This window comes from Mercenaria mercenaria, chromosome 5 (genome assembly GCF_021730395.1).
Source record: "Mercenaria mercenaria strain notata chromosome 5, MADL_Memer_1, whole genome shotgun sequence".
Classification (NCBI taxonomy): Eukaryota; Metazoa; Mollusca; class Bivalvia; order Venerida; family Veneridae; genus Mercenaria; species Mercenaria mercenaria.
Window position 1 is genome coordinate 86,070,515 of NC_069365.1, and position 22,492 is coordinate 86,093,006.

Genomic DNA, 22,492 nt, shown 5'->3' on the forward strand with positions numbered 1-22,492 from the left:
TGAAAAAAAACATCAAACTATTGGTAAACAATTATAAAACTTAAAATAAAAACTGTATCATTATTTCTAGGGTGCCTCGATTAAATGGATTTAATGAGACAGAATTCTAACTCCAACATTGAAAAATTAAGGTCGAATCCTGTGGGTCTGTTTTGAATTTTGCTTACTTCATTCAAAAATAACCTTGGGGCAGAAGTAAAACCTACATTTCTTCCACAATATGTAATCTAAAGAATGAAGGCAAAATAGAGAACTTTTACCGCATGTAACTCAGTATTTTTAAAGATGTCTAACTCTACCCCTTCTGTTTCAGAGGTAAATTCACTTTGAACAGCAAGAAATCGCTTATCAAATGATTTTTTTTCCCACTTTTGTACAATAAATCAATAACAAGTCTTGAAAGAAGTAAAAACTTACAAGAAAGAAAGGAAAATAAGGAAAAATTTTTTAGGTCTCAGTGGGGCTTGAACCTACGCCCCCCTGAAAATTGCAGTCAAAGTAGGTTTATGGTAGAAATTGAATACTCTTCATAAAGGAGGTTCTCTATTATGGGCCTAATACCTTAAGTGTGGTCAGGTGGTCATAAACAGTCATAACCATGGAGTCCATTCAATGTTTCTGAATCAAAGAGTTCCACTTAAGCCGCCACGAGGGTAACAAGAGCACTGCCTACGGGTGCCATTGCTCGTCTGCAAATGCTGATCAGTATGTAAGAAAACTGTTATAGTTCAGAATGTCTAAGTACAAAAAGGGCCATAATTCTGACAAAATGCAGGTTAGAGTTATGATTCTTAGCCTATATAGTCACCTAATGATGATAAACAAGTGTTCAAAGTTTCAAAGCTGTAGCTCTTAAAGTTTTTGAGAAAAGGTGGACCTAAACAAAAATTTTAAACAAGAAACTCAAATTTTCTAAGTACAAAAATGGCCATAATTCTGACAAACTGCATATAGAGTTATAGTTCTTGGCCTACATAGTCAACTAATGATGATAAACAAGTGTGCAAAGTTTCAAGGCTGTAGCTCTAATAGTTTCTGAGAAAAGGTGGACCTTACTAAAACAAAAATTTTAACAAAGAAAAGGTGGACCTAAACAAAAATCTAACAAAAAAACTCAAATTTTTTAAGTATAAAAAGGACCTTAATTTTGATAAAATGCAAATCAGAGTTATGGTTCTTGGCCTACTAAGTCACCTAATGAGGACAAACACGTGTGCAAAGTTTCAAAGCTGTAGCTCTAATGGTTAGCAGTAGCTCTAATGGTTTTTGAGAAAAGGTGGACCTAAACAAAAATTTTAACCAACGCCGACGACAAGTGAGGACAATACCTCATAGATTTTTTTCAAAAATCAGACGAGCTAAAAAGGGGTGTGGATTACTTTGCTATCTCTCATGTACAGACTCGAATGAAACTGCAATCTTTATTTTTCTTGGTTGTGTTGTCTGCTTTCAAAATGACCTTCTTTTAGATCTTATTGAATGTAAAAGTATTGTACACACTGCCTTTTTATCAAAATTTGAGACGGTCTAGAAATATCAGTCATAAATTGTACGCAGAATTTATTTGTTTTTGTCAGCTTTCAAGTCACACTGACACAGTTCAGATCATATGGTGACTTTCTAGATTTAACAGTGGAGGAATAGGTAATATGCCTCTATAGGCATTATTTCAAGCATCGGCAATCATAAATGAGCCGTGCCATGGGAAAACCAACATAGTGGGTTTGCGACCAGCATGGATCCAGACCAGCCTGCGCATCCGCGCAGTCTGGTCAGGATCCATGCTGTTCGCTTTTAAAGCCTATTGGAATTGTAGAAACTGTTAGCGAACAGCATGTATCCTGACCAGACTGCGCGGATGCGCAGGCTGGTCTGGATCCATGCTGGTCGCAAACCCACTATGTTGGTTTTCTCATGGCACGGCTCAAATAACTAAAACTCTTTTACAGGGAAGAATATGAATCAGTCTAATACCTTTCGTATAGCTCAGTTTGAAGTTGACCTTTTTGTGCGCACCCCGAGTTGTACCACTGACCTTCAGCAAGCCAGGTAAATGACTTCCTCAAATGAAAGAATTCTATTACCTAAGCAAGGTTTCAAAACCACATTTGTGAGGGGCAAGTGATTCTTAGTCAGAGACCCTAGCCACTCAGTCACAGAGGCCACTTCAGGTTTGGAGTTAAAGACAAATTTCTAACACATATATAACAGAATGTGTATGCAACAATAACACTAAGGCATATAAAGCTTGAGTTAAAACCCTGAACAAAACTCTAGGTGCACAACTTCACATGCTGAAAAACATTCTTATAATGTTTCATGATCCTATTAGGTCCAACTCTTTTTGAGATACTTGCGACACAAACATTTAGGCCCTTCTATGCATATCTGTTTCTGTCAAGGGCCATAACTATGGTCTGACTTAGTGAAATTCCTAACAAAACCCAGGTGCTCAAAATCCTATGAGGTTTGATGACTCTAGAACAAATACATTTTGAGATATGCACAATACAACTTCAGACGGATAAACAAACACATGTGCGGGCAAGGGCAAATCTTAAGTGCCATCCCCCAAACAAAAACCTAAGAACACCTTAAACCTATTACTTTGGCCTTCAGTGGCCTAAACATTAACCCTTACCCTGCTATATTTCTATAATGGACTGGTCCATCTTTCAATTTGGATAGTACCACTTATTATTCAAAGGGGTTTTCACCGAAAATTTACTGACTGAATAGCAAACAGTGCAGACCATGATCAGACTGCACGGATGTGCAGGCTGATCTTGGTCGCACTGGTCGCAAAGGCAGAATCATCTCCCGCCAGCAGGCTAAGTGTTAATAACCAGTAGACCACTGCTCCCTTCATTACATACCTTAATACTGTATTAACACTAACAATACACTTTGGCTTCTTTGTCCACTGATCATTGACGATAATGGACTGTGACTGCACATATATAATCAGGTCAAACTTATTGTTCATCCGGAACACAGTTGACAGAATCTGGTGATTTTTCATTACTGAAAAATAACAAACAAGTGCTCATAAGCAAAACATACAATGATAATTCCTAAATTAGCTGGTTCTGTCAATAATTTCACAATATTAATAAACATTTTTTAATGATGGCCCTGTAATAGATTCAAGGCCAGTAAAGGATTTATTCCAATGTTACTATATCATATGATAAGTGACTTATGGATTACATTTAGCCAACACATAACAGAAGACAATGTATTGCCAAGGCAAAACAGACCTGAACAAAATTTGGTAACCACATAAAATAATTCATTGTGCATTATTTTACTGGTCTGCCAATTCGGCAGCACCAGCAGGAAGTAAACTTTGTTGATTTCCTAAGATTGTGTAATAATTGATTGTGTGACTTCTTCCTGCAATTCATATCTCGTTTTTTTTTCTCAACAAGTGGCAATACAAAAGTCCCCTGCTGGTGGCCTTGACCTTTAACTAACAAGCATAGATCATGTGGCAACACATTGTCTCATCGTGGGGAACGTTTGTGTGTAGCACTAAAATAATCGATCAATGCACATATAAGTAATTTAGCAGAAACAATTTTCACTTGACCTTCAATAGTGACCTTGACCTACAAGCATAAGTTATGTACATGCACAATCTACAAATTGCCCTCTATTCACACACAAGTTTTATGAACCTAGCTTGAATACTTTTTGAGTAATTGCAGGATCCAGATTTGCGGATGGACAAACGGAGAGACAGACAGGCTGACAGAGGGCATTCCTATAGTCCCCTCCAGTGTTCCACCAGTACAGCACTAATAAAAAACATCACACATGTAAAGCCAAATACAAAGAATGACTAAAGAACATTCATGAATTCTGCTGTGCAAGTTTGAATGGCTTGCCCATATATGTTAATGAACCTACATCTTATACTGAAAACCATATTGTGAATAAGCTAATGTCTCAATACATTACCTTCATAAAATAAAATGTTTAATATTGTTATTGTTATCATTAAATTATAAGAGGCTATGCAGAAGTTCAACTTATCGAATTGTTATGACCGCTGTTCAATGTTCGCATTAACTACCATATTTGAATATAGTCAAACTTCGTTCGCTCCAACTCTGATCATTTGTAAACCACCCTTTGCTCAAACTCATCTTCAGGTCCTAACAAAATATCCATATAATGTTTATTTTCTGATGGCTTGAACTACCAATAATGCGACAAATTTTGCCTGTCACTTTGAGTTTGAGCAAAGTTTGACTGTATAAACATAAAGATTTTCTTTTATTACTTCAAGCTTAATTACTGTGAAATCATTAGTACTCATTTGCGACTAATTTTTGCAGTTATGCCAAATCCATAAAATTTAACCCCAATGAACAAATGAAATTCTTACTCTTTTCATCTTCTAAAGCAGAAATCCGCAATAAAAAAGCCATTTTAGCCAAAGCCACAAAATTTCATACTCAAGAAATGAAAAGATATCTTAGTATTTTCTAAAACTGCCTAACATGTTGGAAAATGTACTTTATCTTTTGACTTACTCATTTGGTGACTGACGGCTACCGGCTCGAGATCATCTTCACGTATTAACATATATGGAGTCTTTCCAATGATCTCCGAGGGCATATACCCATGAAACAATGAGGCTCTGAAATGAAAATAAGAGGACCATGATGGTCCTGAATCGCTCACCTCTTCCCACATGACCCAGTTTTGAGTATGACGTCGTTTTTTCTATTATTTGATATAGTGACCTAGTTTTTGAGCTCATGTGACCCAGTTTTGAATTTGACCTAGATATTATCAAAATAAAAATTCTGACCAAAAATCATGAAAATCCATTGAAAAAAATGGTCTCTAGAGAGGTCACAAGGTTTTTCTATTATTTGACCTATTGACCTCGTTTTCGAAGGTACGTGACCCTGTTTTGAACTTGACCTAGATATCATCAAGGTGAACATTCTCACTAATTTTCATGAAGATCTCAAGAAAAATATGGCCTCTGGAGAGGTCACAAGGTTTTTCTATTTTTATACCTACTGGCCTAGTTTTTGACCGCACATGACCCAGTTTCGAACCTGACCTAGATATCATCAAGGTGAACATTCAGATCAATTTTCATGAAGATCCATTGAAAAATATGGTCTCTAGAGAGGTCAAAAGATTTTAATAATTTTAGACCTACTGACCTAGTTTTTGACCACAGTTGACTCAGTTTCAAACTTTACCTAGCTATCATCAAGATGAACATTCAGACCAACTTTCATACAGATCCCATGAAAAGTATGGCCTCTAGAGAGGTCACAAGGTTTTTTATTATTTGACCTACTGACCTAGTTTTTTATGGCACGTGACCCAGTTTCAAACCTGACCTAGATATCATCAAGGTGAACATTCTGACCAATTTTCATAAAGATCCCATGAAAAATGTGACCTCTAGAGTGGTCACAAGCAAAAGTTTACGGACGCACGGATGGACGACGGACGATGGACACTGCGCGATCACAAAAGCTCACCTTGTCACTTTGTGACAGGTGAGCTAAAAATGACAAAACTTTGATCAGTGCCGGTATATTCACCTCTAATAATACTTCATTACAACATGAGGGCCTTTCACCTTTACCCTGCTAAATTTCTAAAATGGACTGGTAAAGCCAAACGATTTATTATTCGAAGGGGTGTTCACTGAAAATTTACTGATTGAATAGCAAACAGTGCAGACCATGATCAGCCCGCACGTCCGTGCAGGCTGATCTTGGTCTGCACTGGTCGCAAAGGCAGAATCACTTGCCGCCAGCAGGCTAAAGGTTAAGTGCTCATCTGCCCTTAACCTTGAATGCATTTAAACCAGTCTGACAGTTCCATGCAAAAATGCTACAGACAATGTAGCCTATTGTGTAAACAATTTATGACAAATTTGACTATTTCAAGGGCCATAACGAGGGTGATAGTGGAGCAATCTCGCCTATTCTCAAAAGAAACAAACATTCTGTGCATACAAGATTGTTTCAAAAATGGCCTCTAGATAATGATGTTTTCCAACAATATGAACAATTTAACAAGAGCACCGCCTTGCGGGTGCTGACGCTCATCTGATTTTTTTTGTATAATAGAAATATTGTCCTACCCATGATTTTCTATGTCTAAAAGGGGCCATCATTCTTGCAAAAAGCAGGATAGAGTTATGTTTCTTGATGTACAGTGTCCACTTATGATTGTGAAAAACAGTTGCAAGTTTTAAAGCAATAGCTTTGATAGTTTATGAGAAAAGTTGCCTTAAACATAATACTCAACCAAGAAAATGATTTTCTAAGTCCAAAAGGGGCAATAATTATTGCAAAAAGCAGGATGGAGTTATGTTGCTTGCTGTACAGGGTCAGCTTATGATGGTGAACAAGTGTTGCAAGTTTCAAAGCAATAGCTTTGATAGTTTAAGAGAAAAAGTTGACCTAAACATAAAACTTAACCAAGAAATCTGATATTTTCTAAGTCCAAAAGGGGCCATAAATCTTGCAAAAAGCAGGATGGAGTTATGTTTCTTGCTGTACAGGGTCAGCTTATGATGGTGAACAAGTGTTGCAAGTTTTAAAACAATAGCTTTGATAGTTTAGGATAAAAGCTGACCTAAACATAAAACTTAACCAAGAAAACTGATTTTCTAAGTCCAAAAGGGGCAATAATTCTTGCAAAAAGCAAGATGGAGTTATGTTTCTTCATGTACAGGGTCTGCTTATGATGGTGAACAAGTATTCCAAGTTTCAAAGCAATAGCTTTGATAGTTTAGGAGAAAAGTTGACCTAAACATAAAACTTAACCAAGAAATCTGATATTTTCTAAGTACAAAAGGGGCCATAAATCTTGCAAAAAGCAAGATGGAGTTATGTTTCTTGCTATACAGGGTCAGCTTATGATGGTGAACAAGTCTTCCAAGTTTCAAAGCAATAGCTTTGATAGTTTAGGAGAAAAGCTGACCTAAACATAAAACTTAACCAGGCAACGCCGACGCAGACGCCGACGCCGACGCCGACAACCGCTCAAGTGATGACAATAACTCATCATTTTTTTTCAAAAAATCAGATGAGCTAAAAAAATAACATTTCCAGCTCTTCTTTCTTCATTATAATCAAATTTCAACCATGCAAGTAGTTTTGCTCCTCAGAGCCCAACTGTAAAGTCTTGTATGAAAACCTTTTCCTAGCACCTTTTTTATCTTCTTATTTTTTACCAATATTCCAGGTCAATTTTCAGCATACATTTGCTCAATGTACATATAAAGGTAAAACTGTCAATGAATGCTTGCTAAGACAATGTTATTCAGCAAGAACCACTCGAAAAAAAATTAAGAAAGGTCTGAACTAGGATTCTTTTAACAAAAAACAAAAAATTAAGTCTGCCGACAAATTCAAGTAAAGTGCTGTGAAACTAGTTAATTTCGTGGACATGAAATTTCATTGTTTTGACCTGAATGGTTATTTCATAGGGATATGAATTTGTGGATTTTTAACTTTTCAAGAAAACAAGAGGGCCATGATGGCCCTATATCGCTCACTTGAGTTTAGTTGATTGCTTGATCAAATTTCTTTGCTAAAGCTTCAAAAACAAAAAAGTAGGCGAGTAGGTCAGAGTAAAGATAATTCAAGATAACTACTGAAATCTGTATGAAAATTTATACAGGTGGTCCAAATCTCTTCACTTTAGCTTCAAAAACAAGAAAGTAGGTCAGTAGGTCAGGGTTAAGAATATTTAAGATGAGTATTGAAATCTGTATTGAAAGTTATACATGTGGTCCAAATTTCTAAGCTGTACCTTCAAAAACAAGAATGTAGGTCAGTAGGTCATGATTAAGACTACTCCAGATGAGTATTGAAATCTGTATCAAAAATTTTACAAGTGGTCTAAATTTCTTTGCTGCAACTTAAAATACGAGAAAGTGGGTCAGTAGGTCATAATTAAGACAATTCAAGATTAATATTGAAATCTGTATCAAACATTATACTTGTGGTGCCAATTTCTTTGCCACTGCTTCAAAACAACAAATAAGTCTATGTTAAACAAGAAACCACCCAGGCGTGGCTTATATTGCCCCCAGGGTCATGATTTGAACAATCTTGTTAGAGAACCACTAGAGCATACCACATACTACATATCTAAGCTCTGGGCCTTATGGTTAAAGACAAGATTTTTTTAAAAGGTTTTCCCCTGTACAAGTCTATTTAAACCATGTGCCCACCCCCACCTCCCCGGGGCGGGCCATTTTCAACCCCAGGGGAATAATTTGAACAGTCTTGGTAAAGGACTACTATACGATGCAACATACCAAATATTAAAGCCCTAGGTTATGTGGTTTTGTGCATGAAGATTTTCAAAGTTTTCCCTATAGAAATCTATATAAAACATGTGACCCCCAGGGCGGGGCTATATTTGACCCCAGGGGAATAATTTGAACAATCTTGGTAAAGGACTACTATAGAATGCTACATATTAAATATCAAAGCCCTAGGCCATGTGGCTTTGTACAAGATTTTCAACGTTTTCCCTATATAAGTCTACATAAACAATGTGACCCCCAGGGTGGGGCCATATTTGACCCTAGGGGGATAATTTGATCAATTTTGGTAGAGGACCATTAGATGATGCTACATATTAAATATTAAAGCCCTAGGCACTGTGGTTTTGGACATGAAGATTTTCCAAGTTTTTCCTATATAAGTCTTTATAAAACATATGACCCCCAGGGCGGGGCCATATTTGACCCTAGGGGAATAATTTGAACAAAATTGGTATGGGACCATTAGATGATACTACATACAAAATATCAAAGCCCTAGGTCCTGTGGTTTTGGACAAAAGATTTTCAAAGTGTTTCCCTATATAAGTCTATATAAACCATGTGATCCCTAGGGCGGGGCCATATTTGACCCTAGATGGATAATTTGAATAATCTTGGTAGAGGACCACTAGATGATGCTACACACCAAATATCAAAGCCCTAGGCCCTGTGGTTTTGGACAAGAAGATTTTCAAAATTTTTCCTATATAAGTCTATGTAAACCATGTGACACCCTGGGCAGGGCCATATTTGACCCTAGGGGGAAAATTTGAACAATCTTGGTAGAGGACCACTTTATGATGCTACATACCAAATATCAAAGCCCTAGGCCGTGTGGTTTTGGACAAGAAGATTTTTAAAAATTTTCCTTTCGGTTGCCATGGCAACCAGAGTTCTGTACAGAATTCAATTCTTTGAAAAACTTTTAAAGAAGACCATCCAAGGAACATCCCTGTGAAGTTTCATCAAAATTGGCCTGGGGGTTTAGGAGGAGATGTTGTTTAAAGGAAAGTGTGGATGGATGGACAGACGGACGGACGATGAGTGATCACAATAGCTCACCCTGAGCCTTTGGCTCAGGTAAGCTAATTAAAGCCCTATGCTATGTGGTTTTGTGCATGAAGATTTTCAAAGTTTTCCCTATAGAAGTCTATATAAACCATGTGACCCCCATGGCGGGGCCATATCTGACCCCAGGGAGATAATTTAATCAATCTTGGTAAAGGACTACTATAGAATGCTACATATTAAATATCAAAGCCCTAGGCCATGTGGTTTTGTACAAGAAGATTTTCAAAGTTTTCCCTATATAAGTCTAAATAAACCATAAGACCCCGAGGGTGGGGCCATATTTGACTCTAGGGGGATAATTTGAATAATCTTAGTAGAAGACCATTAGATGATGCTACATACCAAATATCAAAGCCATAGGCCCTGTGGTTTTGGACAAGAAGATCTTCAAAGTTTTTCCTATATAAGTCTATGTAAACCATGTAACCCCCAGGGCCGGGCCATATTTGACCCTAGGGGGATAATTTGAACAATATTGGTAGAGGACTACTAGATGATGCTACATACCAAATATCAAAGTCCTAGGCCCTGTGGTTTTGGACAAGAAGATTTTCAAAAATTTTCCCTATATAAGTCTATATAAACCATGTGACACCCAGGGCAGGGCCATATTTGACCCTAGAGGGATAATTTGAAAAATCTTGGTAGAGGACCACTAGACGATGATACATACCAAATATCAAAGCCCTAGGCCCGCGTGGTTTTGGACAACAAGATTTTTAAAGTTTTTCCTATCAGTTGCCATGGCAACCAGAGTTCTGTACAGAATTTAATTCTTTGAATTGTTTTTTAAAGAAGACCATCCAAGGAACATCTCTGTGAAGATGTTGTTTAAAGAAAAATGTGGACAGACGCCAGACGGTGAGCGATCACAATAGCTAACAAGAGGGCCATGATGGCCCTATATCGCTCACCTGTTATCATTGCACTTGAGGACAAGAAAGCCCTCAGAAAAAATATCTAAGTCCAAAGGACAGGAACAACATGGAAGAAATTTTACCAAAAAGAAAAAAAAATCTTACAAGCTATAGATATGTCAAAATACACCTAAAAATTGGAGGTACCATCCATGTTGTACCACAGAAAAGTGGTCTTTGTTTTTCCCTACAGCCAATAATAAAAAAGTTACTAAAAATAAGCTATTTTAGTAACGTAAAAGGGAAGTAATAAAAAAAAATATTGTAAGTGAACAAAAGAAGGATCTGCCAAATAAATCTGTTGACATAAATGAAATTTCAGATCAGTATCTTCATTAGTTATGGAGATATACCAATTTTAATTTGAAATAAAGGGAGGTAATTTGACATAAAATCAGTCCAAAGTTATCTACCCTGATTGTCTCAGTCCAACTAATAACAATAATGAAATTTCAAATAAGTCCTATAAGTACTTACTGATATAAATTCATTTTGATTACAATCAAGGGAGGTAATCAGATATAAAATAACTCTGGAACCTACGATTGGATCTGATTTGTCATGGAATCAAAGATTTATTGTTGTTGAAGATATTTTGGAAGTTTGTATCAAATAAAACCATAAATGAAGTCTCTATATGGCTGCAAAAGCCAAAATAGCCAATTTTGGACCTTTAAGGGGCAATAACTCTGGAACCCATGAAGGAATCTGGCCAGTTCAAGAAAGGAACCAAGATCTTGTGGTGATACAAGTTGTGTGCAAGTTTGGTTAAAATCAAATCATAAATGAAGCTGCTATTGTGCAGACAAGGTCAAAATAGCTAATTTTGGCCCTTTCAGGGGCCATAACTCTGGAACTCATTATGGAATCTGGCCGGTTCAAGAAAGGAACCGAGATCTTATAGAGACACAAGTTTTGTGCAAGTTTGATTAAATTCAAATCATAAATGAAGCTGCTATTGTGCAGACAAGGTAAAAAAAGCTAATTCTGGCCTTTTCAGGGGCCATAACTCTGAAACCCATAAAGGAATCTGGCCAGTTCAAGAAAGGAACCAAGATCTTATGGTGATACAAGTTGCGTGCCAGTTTGGTAGAAATCAAATTATAAATAAAGCTGCTATTGTGCAGACAAGGTCAAAATAGCTAATTTTGGCCCTTTCAGGGGCCATAACTCTGGAACTCATAATGGGATCTGGCCAGTTCAAGAAAGGAACCGTGATCTTATGGTGATACAAGTTGTGTGCAAGTTTGGTCAAAATAAAATCATAAATGAAACCACTATCGTGCAGACAAGAAATTGTTGACGCACGGGCGGACGGACGGACGAAGGGTGATCACAAAGGCTCACCTTGTCACTATGTGACAGGTGAGCTAAAAACAAGAGGGCCATGATGGCCCTATATCGCTCACCTGTTATCATTGCACTTGAGGACAAGAAGGTCGTCAGAAAAAATATCTAAGTCCAAAGGACAGGAACAACAAAAGAAAGAAATTTAACCAAAAAGAAAAAAAAATTCTTACAAGGTACAGATATGTCAAAATACACCTAAAAATTGGAGGTACCATCCATGTTGTACCACAGAAAAGTGGTCTTGGTTTTCCCTACGGCCAATAATAAACAAGAGGGTCATGATGACCCTGGATCGCTCACCAGAGTAATATGTTTCAAATGTCAAACTGATGATTTTCAGAAATTTTTTGGAAAATTTTCCAATGTACAATCAAGTAACCCCTGGGGCGGGGCCAATTTTACCCCGGGGGTCATGATTTGAATAAAGTTTGTAGAAGTCGACTAGGCAATATTACACATCGAATATCTAAGATCTAGGCCTTCTGGTTTATTTTAAGCAAATTTATGAAGATTTCCCAATGTACAATAAAGTAAACCCTGGGGCTGGGTCAATTTGACCCTGGGGGGTCAAGATTTGAACAAATTTTGTAGAGGTCCACTAGGCAATGCTACATGTCGAATATCTAAGCTCTAGGCCTTCTGGTTTATTTTTAGAAAATATTTGAAGATTTTCATATGTAAAATCAAGCGACCCCTAGGGCGGGGTCAATTTTGACCCCGGGGGTCATGATTTGAACAACTTTAGTAGAGGTCCACTAGGCAATGCTACATGTCAAATATCTAAGCTCTTGGGCTTCTGCTTTTTGAGAAGAAGATTTTTTAAGGTTTTCCTATGTAAAATCAAGTGACCCCTGGGGCGGGGTCAATTTTGACCCCGGGGGTCTGATCTGAACAAATTTTGTAGAGGTCCACTAGGCAATGCTACATGTGAAATATCTAAGACCTAGGCCTTCTGCTTTATTTTTAGAAATTTTTTGAAGATTTTCCTATGTAAAATCAAGTGACCCCTGGGGCGGGGTCAATTTTGACCCCGGGGTCATGATTTGAACAACTTTAGTAGAGGTCCATTAGGCAATGCTACATGTCAAATATCTAAGGTCTAGGGCTTCTGGTTTTCGAGAAGAAGATTTTTTAAGATTTTTCTATGTAAAATCAAGTGACCCCTGGGGCGGGGTCAATTTTGACCCCGGGGTCATGATTTGAACAAACTTGGTAGAGGTCCACTAGGCAATGCTTCACACCAAATATCTAAGCTCTAGGGCTTCTGGTTTTTGAGAAGAAGATTTTTAAAGTTTTTCCTTTCGGTTGCCATGGCAACCAGAGTTCTGCATGGAATTCAATTCTTTGAACAATTTTTAGAGAAGACCATCCAAGGAACATCCCTGTGAAGTTTCATCAAAATTGGCCTGTTGGTTTAGGAGGAGATGTTGTTTAAAGGAAAGTGTGGACGGACGGACGACGGACGGACGGACGGACGCCGGACGGTGAGCGATCACAATAGCTCACCCTGAGCACTTTGTGCTCTGGTGAGCTAAAAAGTTACTAAAAATAAGCTATTTATAGTAACGTAAAAGGGAAGTAATTAAAAAGAAAATTATTGTAAGTGAACAAAAGAAGGATCTACCAAATAAATCTGTTGACATAAATGAAATTTCAGATCAGTATCTTCATTAGTTATGGAGATATACCAATTTCAATTTGAAATAAAGGGAGGTAATTTGACATAAATCAGTCCATAGTTATCTACCCTGATTGGCTCAGTCCAACTAATGACAATAATGAAATTTCAAATATGTCCTATACTTACTGATATAAATCTATTTTGACTACAATCAGGGGAGGTAATCAGATATAAAATAACTCTGGAACCTACGATTGGATCTGATTTGTCATGGAATCCAAGATTTATTGTTGTTGAAGATATTTTGGAAGTTATTATCAAATAAAACCATAAATGAAGTCTCTATATGGCTGCAAAAGCCAAAATAGCCAATTTTGGACCTTTAAAGGGCCATAACTCTGGAACCCATGAAGGAATCTGGCCAGTTTAAGAAAGGAACCAAGATCTTGTGGTGATACAAGTTGTGTGCAAGTTTGGTTAAAATCAAATCAAAAATGAAGTTGCTATTGTGCAGACAAGGTCAAAATAGCTTTCAGGGGCCATAACTCGGAAACCCATAAAGGAATCTGGCCAGTTCAACAAAGGAACTGAGATCTTATGGCAACACAACTTTTGTGCAAGTTTGATTAAATTCAAATCATAAATGAAGCTGCTATTGTGCAGACAAGGTCAAAATAGCTAATTCAGGTCCTTTCAGGGGCCAGAACTCTGGAACCCATAATGGAATCTAGCCAGTTCAAGAAAGGAAACAAGATCTTATAGTGATACAAGTTGTGTGCAAGTTTGGTTAAAATAAAATCATAAATGAAGCTGCTATTGTGCAGACAAGGTCAAAATAGCTTATTCTGGCCCTTTCAGGGGCCATAACTCTGAAACCCATAATGGAATCTGGTCAGTTCAAGAAAGGAACCAAGATCTTATGGTTATACAAGTTGTGTGCCAGTTTGGTAAAAATCAAATCATAAATAAAGCTGCTATTGTGCAGACAAGGTCAAAATAGCTGATTTTGGCCCTTTCAGGGGCCATAACTCTGGAACCCATAATGGGATCTGGCCAGTTCAAGAAAGGACCCGAGATCTTATGGTGATACAAGTTGTGTGCAAGTCTGGTTAAAATAAAATCACAAATGAAACCACTATTGTGCAGACAAGAAATTGTTGACGGACGGACGACGGACGAAGGGTGATCACAAAGGCTCACCTTGTCACTATGTGACAGGTGAGCTAAAAATGAATGGGAATTTTATTTATTAATAGGGAATTAATTTCCTGGCTTTATGCATCCATTAAACCTAAAGAAAGTACAGCCCATTTATGTAAACGATTTCATAGCAGTTGTTCTAAGGGTCCTCATTATTTTCTGTTGGTGTCTACATACCTGTGATCACTGGCAACAATACGGCTATCTAAATCATGCATGGTCGCCCACTCGTTGTTTTTCATGAACTCTGCTATTTTGATTTCTATGTCCTTAATAGGCTCATAGCTGAATGGCTTCAACAAAGCTATCATCCATAATTCATTCGCTGAAAGGAATAGAAATTCTTACATGAAAGGACTGTGCACTAAGGGCTGTTCCAGGAAAAAAGGCCTGGAGGGGTAGGAACGAGTACCTATTTTTAGCTCACCTGTCACATAGTGACAAGGTGAGCTTTTGTGATCACCCTTCGTCCGTCGTCAGTCCGTGTGTGTGTGCATGCGTCCGTCAACAATTCCTTGTCTGCATGATAGTGGTTTCATTTATGATTTTATTTTAACCAAACTTGCACACAACTTGTATCACCATAAGATCTCAGTTCCTTTCTTGAACTGGCCAGATTCCATTTTGGGTTCCAGAGTTATGGCCCCTGAAAGGCCAAAATTTACTATTTTGACCTTGTCTGCACAATAGCAGCTTTATTTTTTGATTTGATTTTCACCAAACTTGCACACAACTTGTATCACCTTAAGATCTTGGTTCCTTTCTGGAACTGGCAAGATTCCATTATGGGTTCCAGAGTTACGGCCCCTGAAGGGTTCAAAATTAGCTATTTTGACCTTGTCTGCATGATAGTGGTTTCATTTATGATTTGATTTTAACAAAACTTGCACAAAACTTGTGTCACCATACGCTTATGGTTCCTTTCTTGAACTGGCCAGATCCCATAATGGGTTCCAGAGTTATGGCCCCTGACATTTGTGTAACGCTCACGCCGACGCCGGGGCGAGTAGGATAGCTCCCCTATCCTTTGAATAGTTGGGCTAAAAATGAATTTATTTACATAGTTATTGACATGTAAAAAATACAAATGAAAACATCTTGACTGCAAAATTCACACAGATCCAATAATTAAAATTCTGTGAGTAGGGGGTATCAAAGCAATAAAAATTCTGTTGGTGGTCCCCCAAAAACAATTAAAATTCTATAGTGGTCCCCTAAAAATTGGAGCTCGTTCCTACCCCCCCCCCCCCAAAGGCCTTTTTTCCTGGAACAGCCCTAATCTAATCTTACTCGGCTAAATTGGTAAAATGAACTGGTCTACAATTCAAGTTCGTCTCATTGAGTTAAACATTCATGCCAAATATAAACAAGATTCCTCAATGCATGTCAAAGTTATTGGCCAGACAAGGTATGACATGACTTTGACCTCCAACTGTGACCTTGACCTTTGAGATAGGAACCTCGGGATTGCACATGACACTCTGTCTCACTGAGGTTAACATTCATGCCAAATATAAACAAGATTCCTCAATGCATGTCAGTTATGGGCTAGACAAGATCTGACATGACATTTGACCTCCAACTGTGACATTTACCTTTGAGATAGGAACCTGGGGTTTGCGCATGACACTCCGTCTCACTGATGTTAACATTCAAGCCAAATATAAACAAAATTGTTCCATGCATGTCAAAGATATGGTCCGGACAAACAAATCTGGACGGACGCACGCATGCACATACACCGAACAGCCATTTGGACAACTATGTCTTCGTTTCCACAAGCGGGCTCAACAAAAAGTGCATGTAGTAATAGGCAAGAGTCAATAGGGGACAGGAGCGAAAGTCAAAGAGACACTGATGGTTGGCTGAAATAAGGATCACCTAAGCGGCATGTCCAATTATCCCAAGTTTCAACATTCTGGGCCTAGTATAGTGGTTCTCAAGTTATGGACTGGAAACAGTTTTCAATGTTCTGGCCCCTGTGACCTTGACCTCTGATCAAGTGACCCCAAAATCAATAGGGGTCATCTACTCTGCGTATCCAATCATCCTATGAAGTTTCAACATTCTGGGTCAAGTGGTTCTCAAGTTATTGATGGGAAAGAGTTTTTCGTGTTCAGGCCCCTGTGACCTTGACCTTTGCTCAAGTGACCCCAAAACCAATAAGGGCCATCTACTCTGTAAGTTATTCTATGAAGTTTAAAGGTTCTGGGTCAAATGGTTCTCAATTCATTGATCAGAAACCGTTTTCCATGTTCTGGTCCCTGTGACCTTAACCTTTGATCAAGTGACCCAAAAATCAATTGCCATCATCTGCTCTACAAGTCCAATCATCCTATGAAGTTTCAACATTCTGGGTCAAGTGGTTCTCAAGTTATTGATTAGAAACGGTTTTCCATGTTCAGGCCCCTGTGACCTTGACCTTTGATTTAGTAATCTCAAAAATAATAGGGGTCATCTATTCTGTAAGCCCTACCATCCTATGAAGTTTGAAGGTTCTAGGTCAAATGGTTCTCCAGTTATTGATTGAAAATGAAGTGTGACAGACGGATGACCTTGACCTTAAATAGAGTGACCCCAAAATCAATAGGGGTCACCTACTCTGCATGTCCAATCATCCTATGAAGTTTCAACATTCTGGGTCATCTGGTTCTCAAGTTATTGATCGGAAATGGTTTTCCATGTTCAGGCCCCTATGACCTTGACCTTTGATGGAGTGACTCCTAAAACAATAGGGGTCGTCTACACCACAAGCCCTGTTATCCTATGAAATTGAAGGTTCTAGGGCAAATGGTTCTCCAGTTATTGATCGGAAATGAAGTGTGTGACGGACTGACCGACTGGCTAATGGACGGGGAAAAACAATATATCTCCGCCAGTGGTGGTGGAGGTTGGGGGGATAGATGGGGGGGAGACAGTAATAACATAATTGTCTTTCTGTTAAATTGTTAAATATTAAAAAGTCTATGTCTATACAATCAATTTAGTCTGAGGTTTTCAAAAAAGGTACAATTCTTTCTTACCTTTATTTTCAAATATGAAATAGTCTATCAGTGGTTATGCAGTATCCTTACAACTTTTCTCATAAACAGCTACATACCATCAAATTCCCACCTTCCTGTTTCTCATTAATGGCTTCACACCATAAAATCCCATCTTCCTGTTTCTCATTAATGGCTACACACCATAAAATTCCCACCTTCCTGTTTCTCATTAATGGCTACACACCATAAAATTTCCACCTTCCTGTTTCTCATTAATGGCTACACACCATAAAATTCCCACTCTGTTTCTCATTAATGGCTACACACCATAAAATTCCCACCTTCCTGTTTCTAAAAACTAATAAATACCTGAATTTTTATTCTTTATCCCCAGACTTTTCTCACAGTTAGCTCTTACACTTATCGTCTCGTATTCTTTGGCTTCACCTACCATCTGTTTTCGTCTTGCAGCCCTCAACATTTGCACACAGAAAGAATTACATGCTGTATTTGTCGGCTGACCTATAACATAAAATATTCTGATGTATTTAACTTAACAGCAGCAAATTAACCTGGTATGCAAGGGACATAACTTTTTTATAAGGCAATAAAATGACATTTTCGACTATTAGATGAAGACTTTCACCACTAATAAACTCTGTCAAGACACTAACAACTGCAAACCACTGACAGTTCTTTAACTAACACATCAATGTATTTCATACCCAAATGAACTACCTAACAATGATCTACTCCTAGAGCGCTGTACATTGGAAAACAATTATTATTACACTGTAAAATCAATAACATCTGTAGGGGACATATTTTAGTAGTTGCACCAGTCCAAAAAATTAAATCCTAACAAATCAATAAAATTCCACTTCAATTCATTGACAAAATATAAAATCCATGCATTCATATCCTCTAGAAAGACTTTTTGGCCCAAACCATGATATTTCTAGCCTAAAACATATGATTTCACAGACTACAATATTTAATATTTTTTATTTTTTACAAAAATTGTGTCATTCTAATTGCACAATTAACATAGTAATAGATATAATTCATCCTTACAATTATCAGGTACCATGTAGCCAGTTTCCTGTGCAAATCTAGAGTATGCTGATTGTAAAGATACATCTGTAGGACCTGAGAACTGTGACATCAACACACTCAGATCATCAGGGTGGACAAATCGCTTGATGTTATGCCCAACCATGTCCGTCTATAAAAAAAATGGATGTATGAATATAGTAAAACACTGGACTGCTTACGGTTGCAGGAGGACAAGGAAAACTAGAAGATGCTTTAGTAGAAAAATGCATGTCTCCCCCACTGCATAGTCGTATAGGCAAGAGGTCAATAGGGGACAGGAGCAAAAGTCAAAGAGACACTGATGGTTGGCTGCAATAGGGATCATCTACTTGGCATGTCCAATCATTCAACTAAGTTTCAACATTTGGGGCCTAGCAGTTCTCAAGTTACCAACTGGAAACAGTTTTCCATGTTCAGGCCCCTGTGGCCTTGGCCTTTGATCAAGTGACCCCAAAATCAGTAGGGGTCATCTACCCTGAATGTCAAATCATCTTAATAAGTTTCAACATTTTGGGTCAAGTGGTCCTCAAGTTATTGATTGGAAAGAGTTTTCTATGTTCAGCCCCCTGTGACCTTGACCTTTGATGGAGTGACCCCAAAAACATTAGTGGTCATCTGCTCTGTAAGTCCTTTCACACTATGAAGTCTGAAGGTACTAGGTCAAATGGTTCTCAATTTATTAACCGAAAATGGATTTTAATGTTCTGTCCGCTGTGACCTTGACCTTTAATAGAGAGTCCCCAAAATCAGTAAGGGTCATCTACTCTGCATGCCTAATCACCATATGAAGTTTCAACATTCTGGGTCAAGTGGTTCCCAAATTATTGATCGGAAATTGTTTTTCATGTTCAAGCCACTGTGACCTTGACCTTCAACAGAGTGACCCCAAAATCATTGAGGGTCATCTACTCTGCATGACCAATTATCCTATTAAGTTTCAACATTCTGGTCAAGTGGTTCTAAGTTACTGATTGGCAAGAGTTTTCTATGTTCAGCCCCCTGTGACTTTGACCTTTGATAGAGTGACCCACAAACCAATAGAGGCCATCTACTCCATAAGCCCTGCCACCCTATGATGCCTGAAGGTTCTAAGTTAAATGGTTCTCAAGTCATTGACTGGAAATGAATTTCCATGTTCTGTCCACTGTGACCTTGACCTATAACAGAGTGACCCCAAAACAATAGGGGTCATCTACTCTGTACGTCCAATCATCCTATGAAGTTTCAACATTCTTGGTAGTGGTCCTCAAGTTACTGACCTATAACAGAGTAACTCTAAAATCAATAGGGGTCATCTACTCTGCATATCCAATCATCTTATGAAGTTTCAACATTCTGGATCAAGTGGTTCTCCATTTATTGATCGGAAAAGGTTTTGCATGTTCGGGTCCATGTGACCTTGACCTTGAACAGAGTGACCCCAAAATCTTTTGGGGTCATCTACTCCGCATGACCAATCATCCTATGAAGTTTCAACATTCTAAGTCAAGTCTTCTTCTTCTTCGCATTCACTGCCTACACCGTCACCCCTGATTCAGCAATGAAGGAGGCAGTCTTCTTCAGGTCCTTATCTTGCCATGCACTTTGATTTTCATTGGGGTGCTGTTTGGCCACACACTTTTCCTTTGGTTCTCCAGATGTGGACATCTCTGCAGAATGTGCTCAGCAGTTTGCTTTTCCAGGCCACAGGGGCACATCGGAGAAGAAGACAACTTAAGCTTTGTGCACATGCGGGCATTTAACCTGTTATGTCCTGTGCGAAGCCTAAAGATGATGACTTGTTCCCATCTGTCTAGTAGTTGGTAGGCATCCTTGGTTGGCCTTGGCTTTGTTAGTGCTTTGATCATTGTCACCTCCTGATGAGTAATGGCATTTTGTGGCTGGTTATCTGTAGCTCCAAACTTGGCTAATCTGTCTGCATTCTCATATCCAGGTACACCACAGTGTGCAGGTATCCATTGTAAGGACACAACTCTTGTTTTGCATAGGCTGAACAGTGCCCTGGAGATGGATGTTTGTTTGGAATTTTCCAGTGCTTGCCAATAGTTTGCATTCATTTTTAGAAATGAAACTAAAAATACTGAATTTTACACCTTAGTATGTAATGGTACTGCATGAAATAGGGCATGTGAAATGAATGACATAACCAGCGATTTAAGAAACCTAAAGGCCTGTTTGTTTAGATCAGTGCATATTCAAAGACTGAATTTTGTGATGTCTTATATTCAAAACTGAACCGTGAAGTCATTTAGATAAGAGCACATGCAAGCACTTAGGTCTTCATTTAGACCAGACAATATTCAAGACTTAGCCTCGAGAGGTTAGAATATTCAAGACTGAACCTTGAGGGGTCTTTACTTAGATCAGAGAATATTCAAGACTGAACTTCGAAAGGTCTTTACTTATATCAGAGAATATCAAGACTGAACCTTGAGAGATCTTTATTAAGACCAGACCATATTCAAGACTTAACCTTGAGAGGTTAGAATATTCAAGACTGAACCTTGAGAGGTCTTTATTTAGATCACATACTAGTCAACACTTAACCTGGAGAGGTCAGCATATTCAAGACTTAACCCTGAAAGATCTTTATTTAGATCAGAGAATATTCAAGACTGAACCTTGAGAGGTCTTTATTTAGATCAGACCATATTCAAGACTTGACCTTGAGATGTCAGCATATTCAAGACTGAACCTTGAAAGATCTTTACATGTGTATTTAGATCAGAAAAGTTTCTTTTTTTTTGTTTTATATCTGAGAATATTCAAGACTAAATCTTGAGAGGTCTTTTAGATCCCATCCTAATCAAGACTGAACATCAAGAGGTCTTTATTTTGATCAGAGTGTATCCAAGACTGAACCCAGAAAGGTCTTTCTTCATATTAGACCATATTCAAGACTGAACCTTGAAAGGTCTTCATTTCAATCAGAGTATATCAAAGACTAAACATTGAAGAGTCTTTAAGGTACCTTGAGAGGTCTTTATTTTAATCAGAGTATATCAAAGACTAAACCTTGAACAATCAATTTAGTGGTCTTATAAGCCTATATTTGCCAGTGGCCTTTATCAGTAGTGTAGCTCCCTATCCAGTCAGAAGGCCTTGTCTGCATATGACTTTGAAGTATGGTTTTCTATATCAACTTTAAAACAGGTAAGATTATATGTCCAAATATATATCAAACTACCTTGTCTGACAATTTCAAGAGTCTTCAAGCATGTCCTTGCATCCTTACTTATGCCTGCATATCAATTTGGGGCTAATTATCTGTGTTTATTTAAAAATTATTAAGTATTATTTAGTATTAAATAAAGATACTTTGCACCTTTCTGCCATCTTTCCAGTTCACCCCCCCCCCCCCCAGTCTCTTACCTGATAGAATCCCAGCATGTCAAAGATCTTAGTTGACACATAGATAATGGTACCAGACTGTGTAATGATCAGGAGGGCGTCATCAGTTACCTAAGTGTAAATAAATAAATGTACTAACAAGAGCTGTGCCTTAAAAACATAACCAAACAAACACTCATGATAGACTGTTGGAAGTAACTACAAATGTGAGTAATTTTCAGTCTTAAAAATTCAAGAATGTTGTGATTCCCTGACCTTTGACCTAATGACCCTAAAAGAATAAGGGATCATCCATTGACCACAGACAAACATCCTAGAAGGACTGATGACTGTAGGCTCAAAGCATTTCTCTAGTTAATGATTAATGATAGTTTTCATTAAAATTGTCACTTTGACCTTTGACCTACTGATATCCGAAAAAAAAACAGGGGTCATCTACAGCACACAGGCAAGTATGCCTCAAATTTGACAATCACAGGTTTAAACATTCTCCTGTTACTAACTGGAAATAATTTTCAGCCTGAAGGTCACAATGACCTTGACCTCTTAACTAGTAAATGATCATAAATCGTTTT

The 22,492-nt window shown here is 38.0% G+C and overlaps 1 protein-coding gene across 3 annotated transcripts in view; it reads right to left on the reverse strand.

Annotated features, from left to right (window-relative positions):
• Positions 1-22,492, reverse strand: part of LOC123557833 (hypoxia-inducible factor 1-alpha-like) — an 83,197-nt gene that overhangs the window by 13,032 nt on the left and 47,673 nt on the right. For all 3 annotated transcript variants that reach the window (XM_053544187.1, XM_053544189.1, XM_053544188.1), the window contains exons 5-10: positions 21,939-22,028; positions 18,546-18,696; positions 17,841-17,993; positions 14,665-14,812; positions 4,542-4,648; positions 2,877-3,024 (exon numbers count right to left, since the gene is read on the reverse strand). In XM_053544187.1, coding sequence (XP_053400162.1) covers positions 2,877-3,024; positions 4,542-4,648; positions 14,665-14,812; positions 17,841-17,993; positions 18,546-18,696; positions 21,939-22,028 — 797 coding nt within the window. The remainder of the gene's footprint in view (positions 1-2,876; positions 3,025-4,541; positions 4,649-14,664; positions 14,813-17,840; positions 17,994-18,545; positions 18,697-21,938; positions 22,029-22,492) is intronic.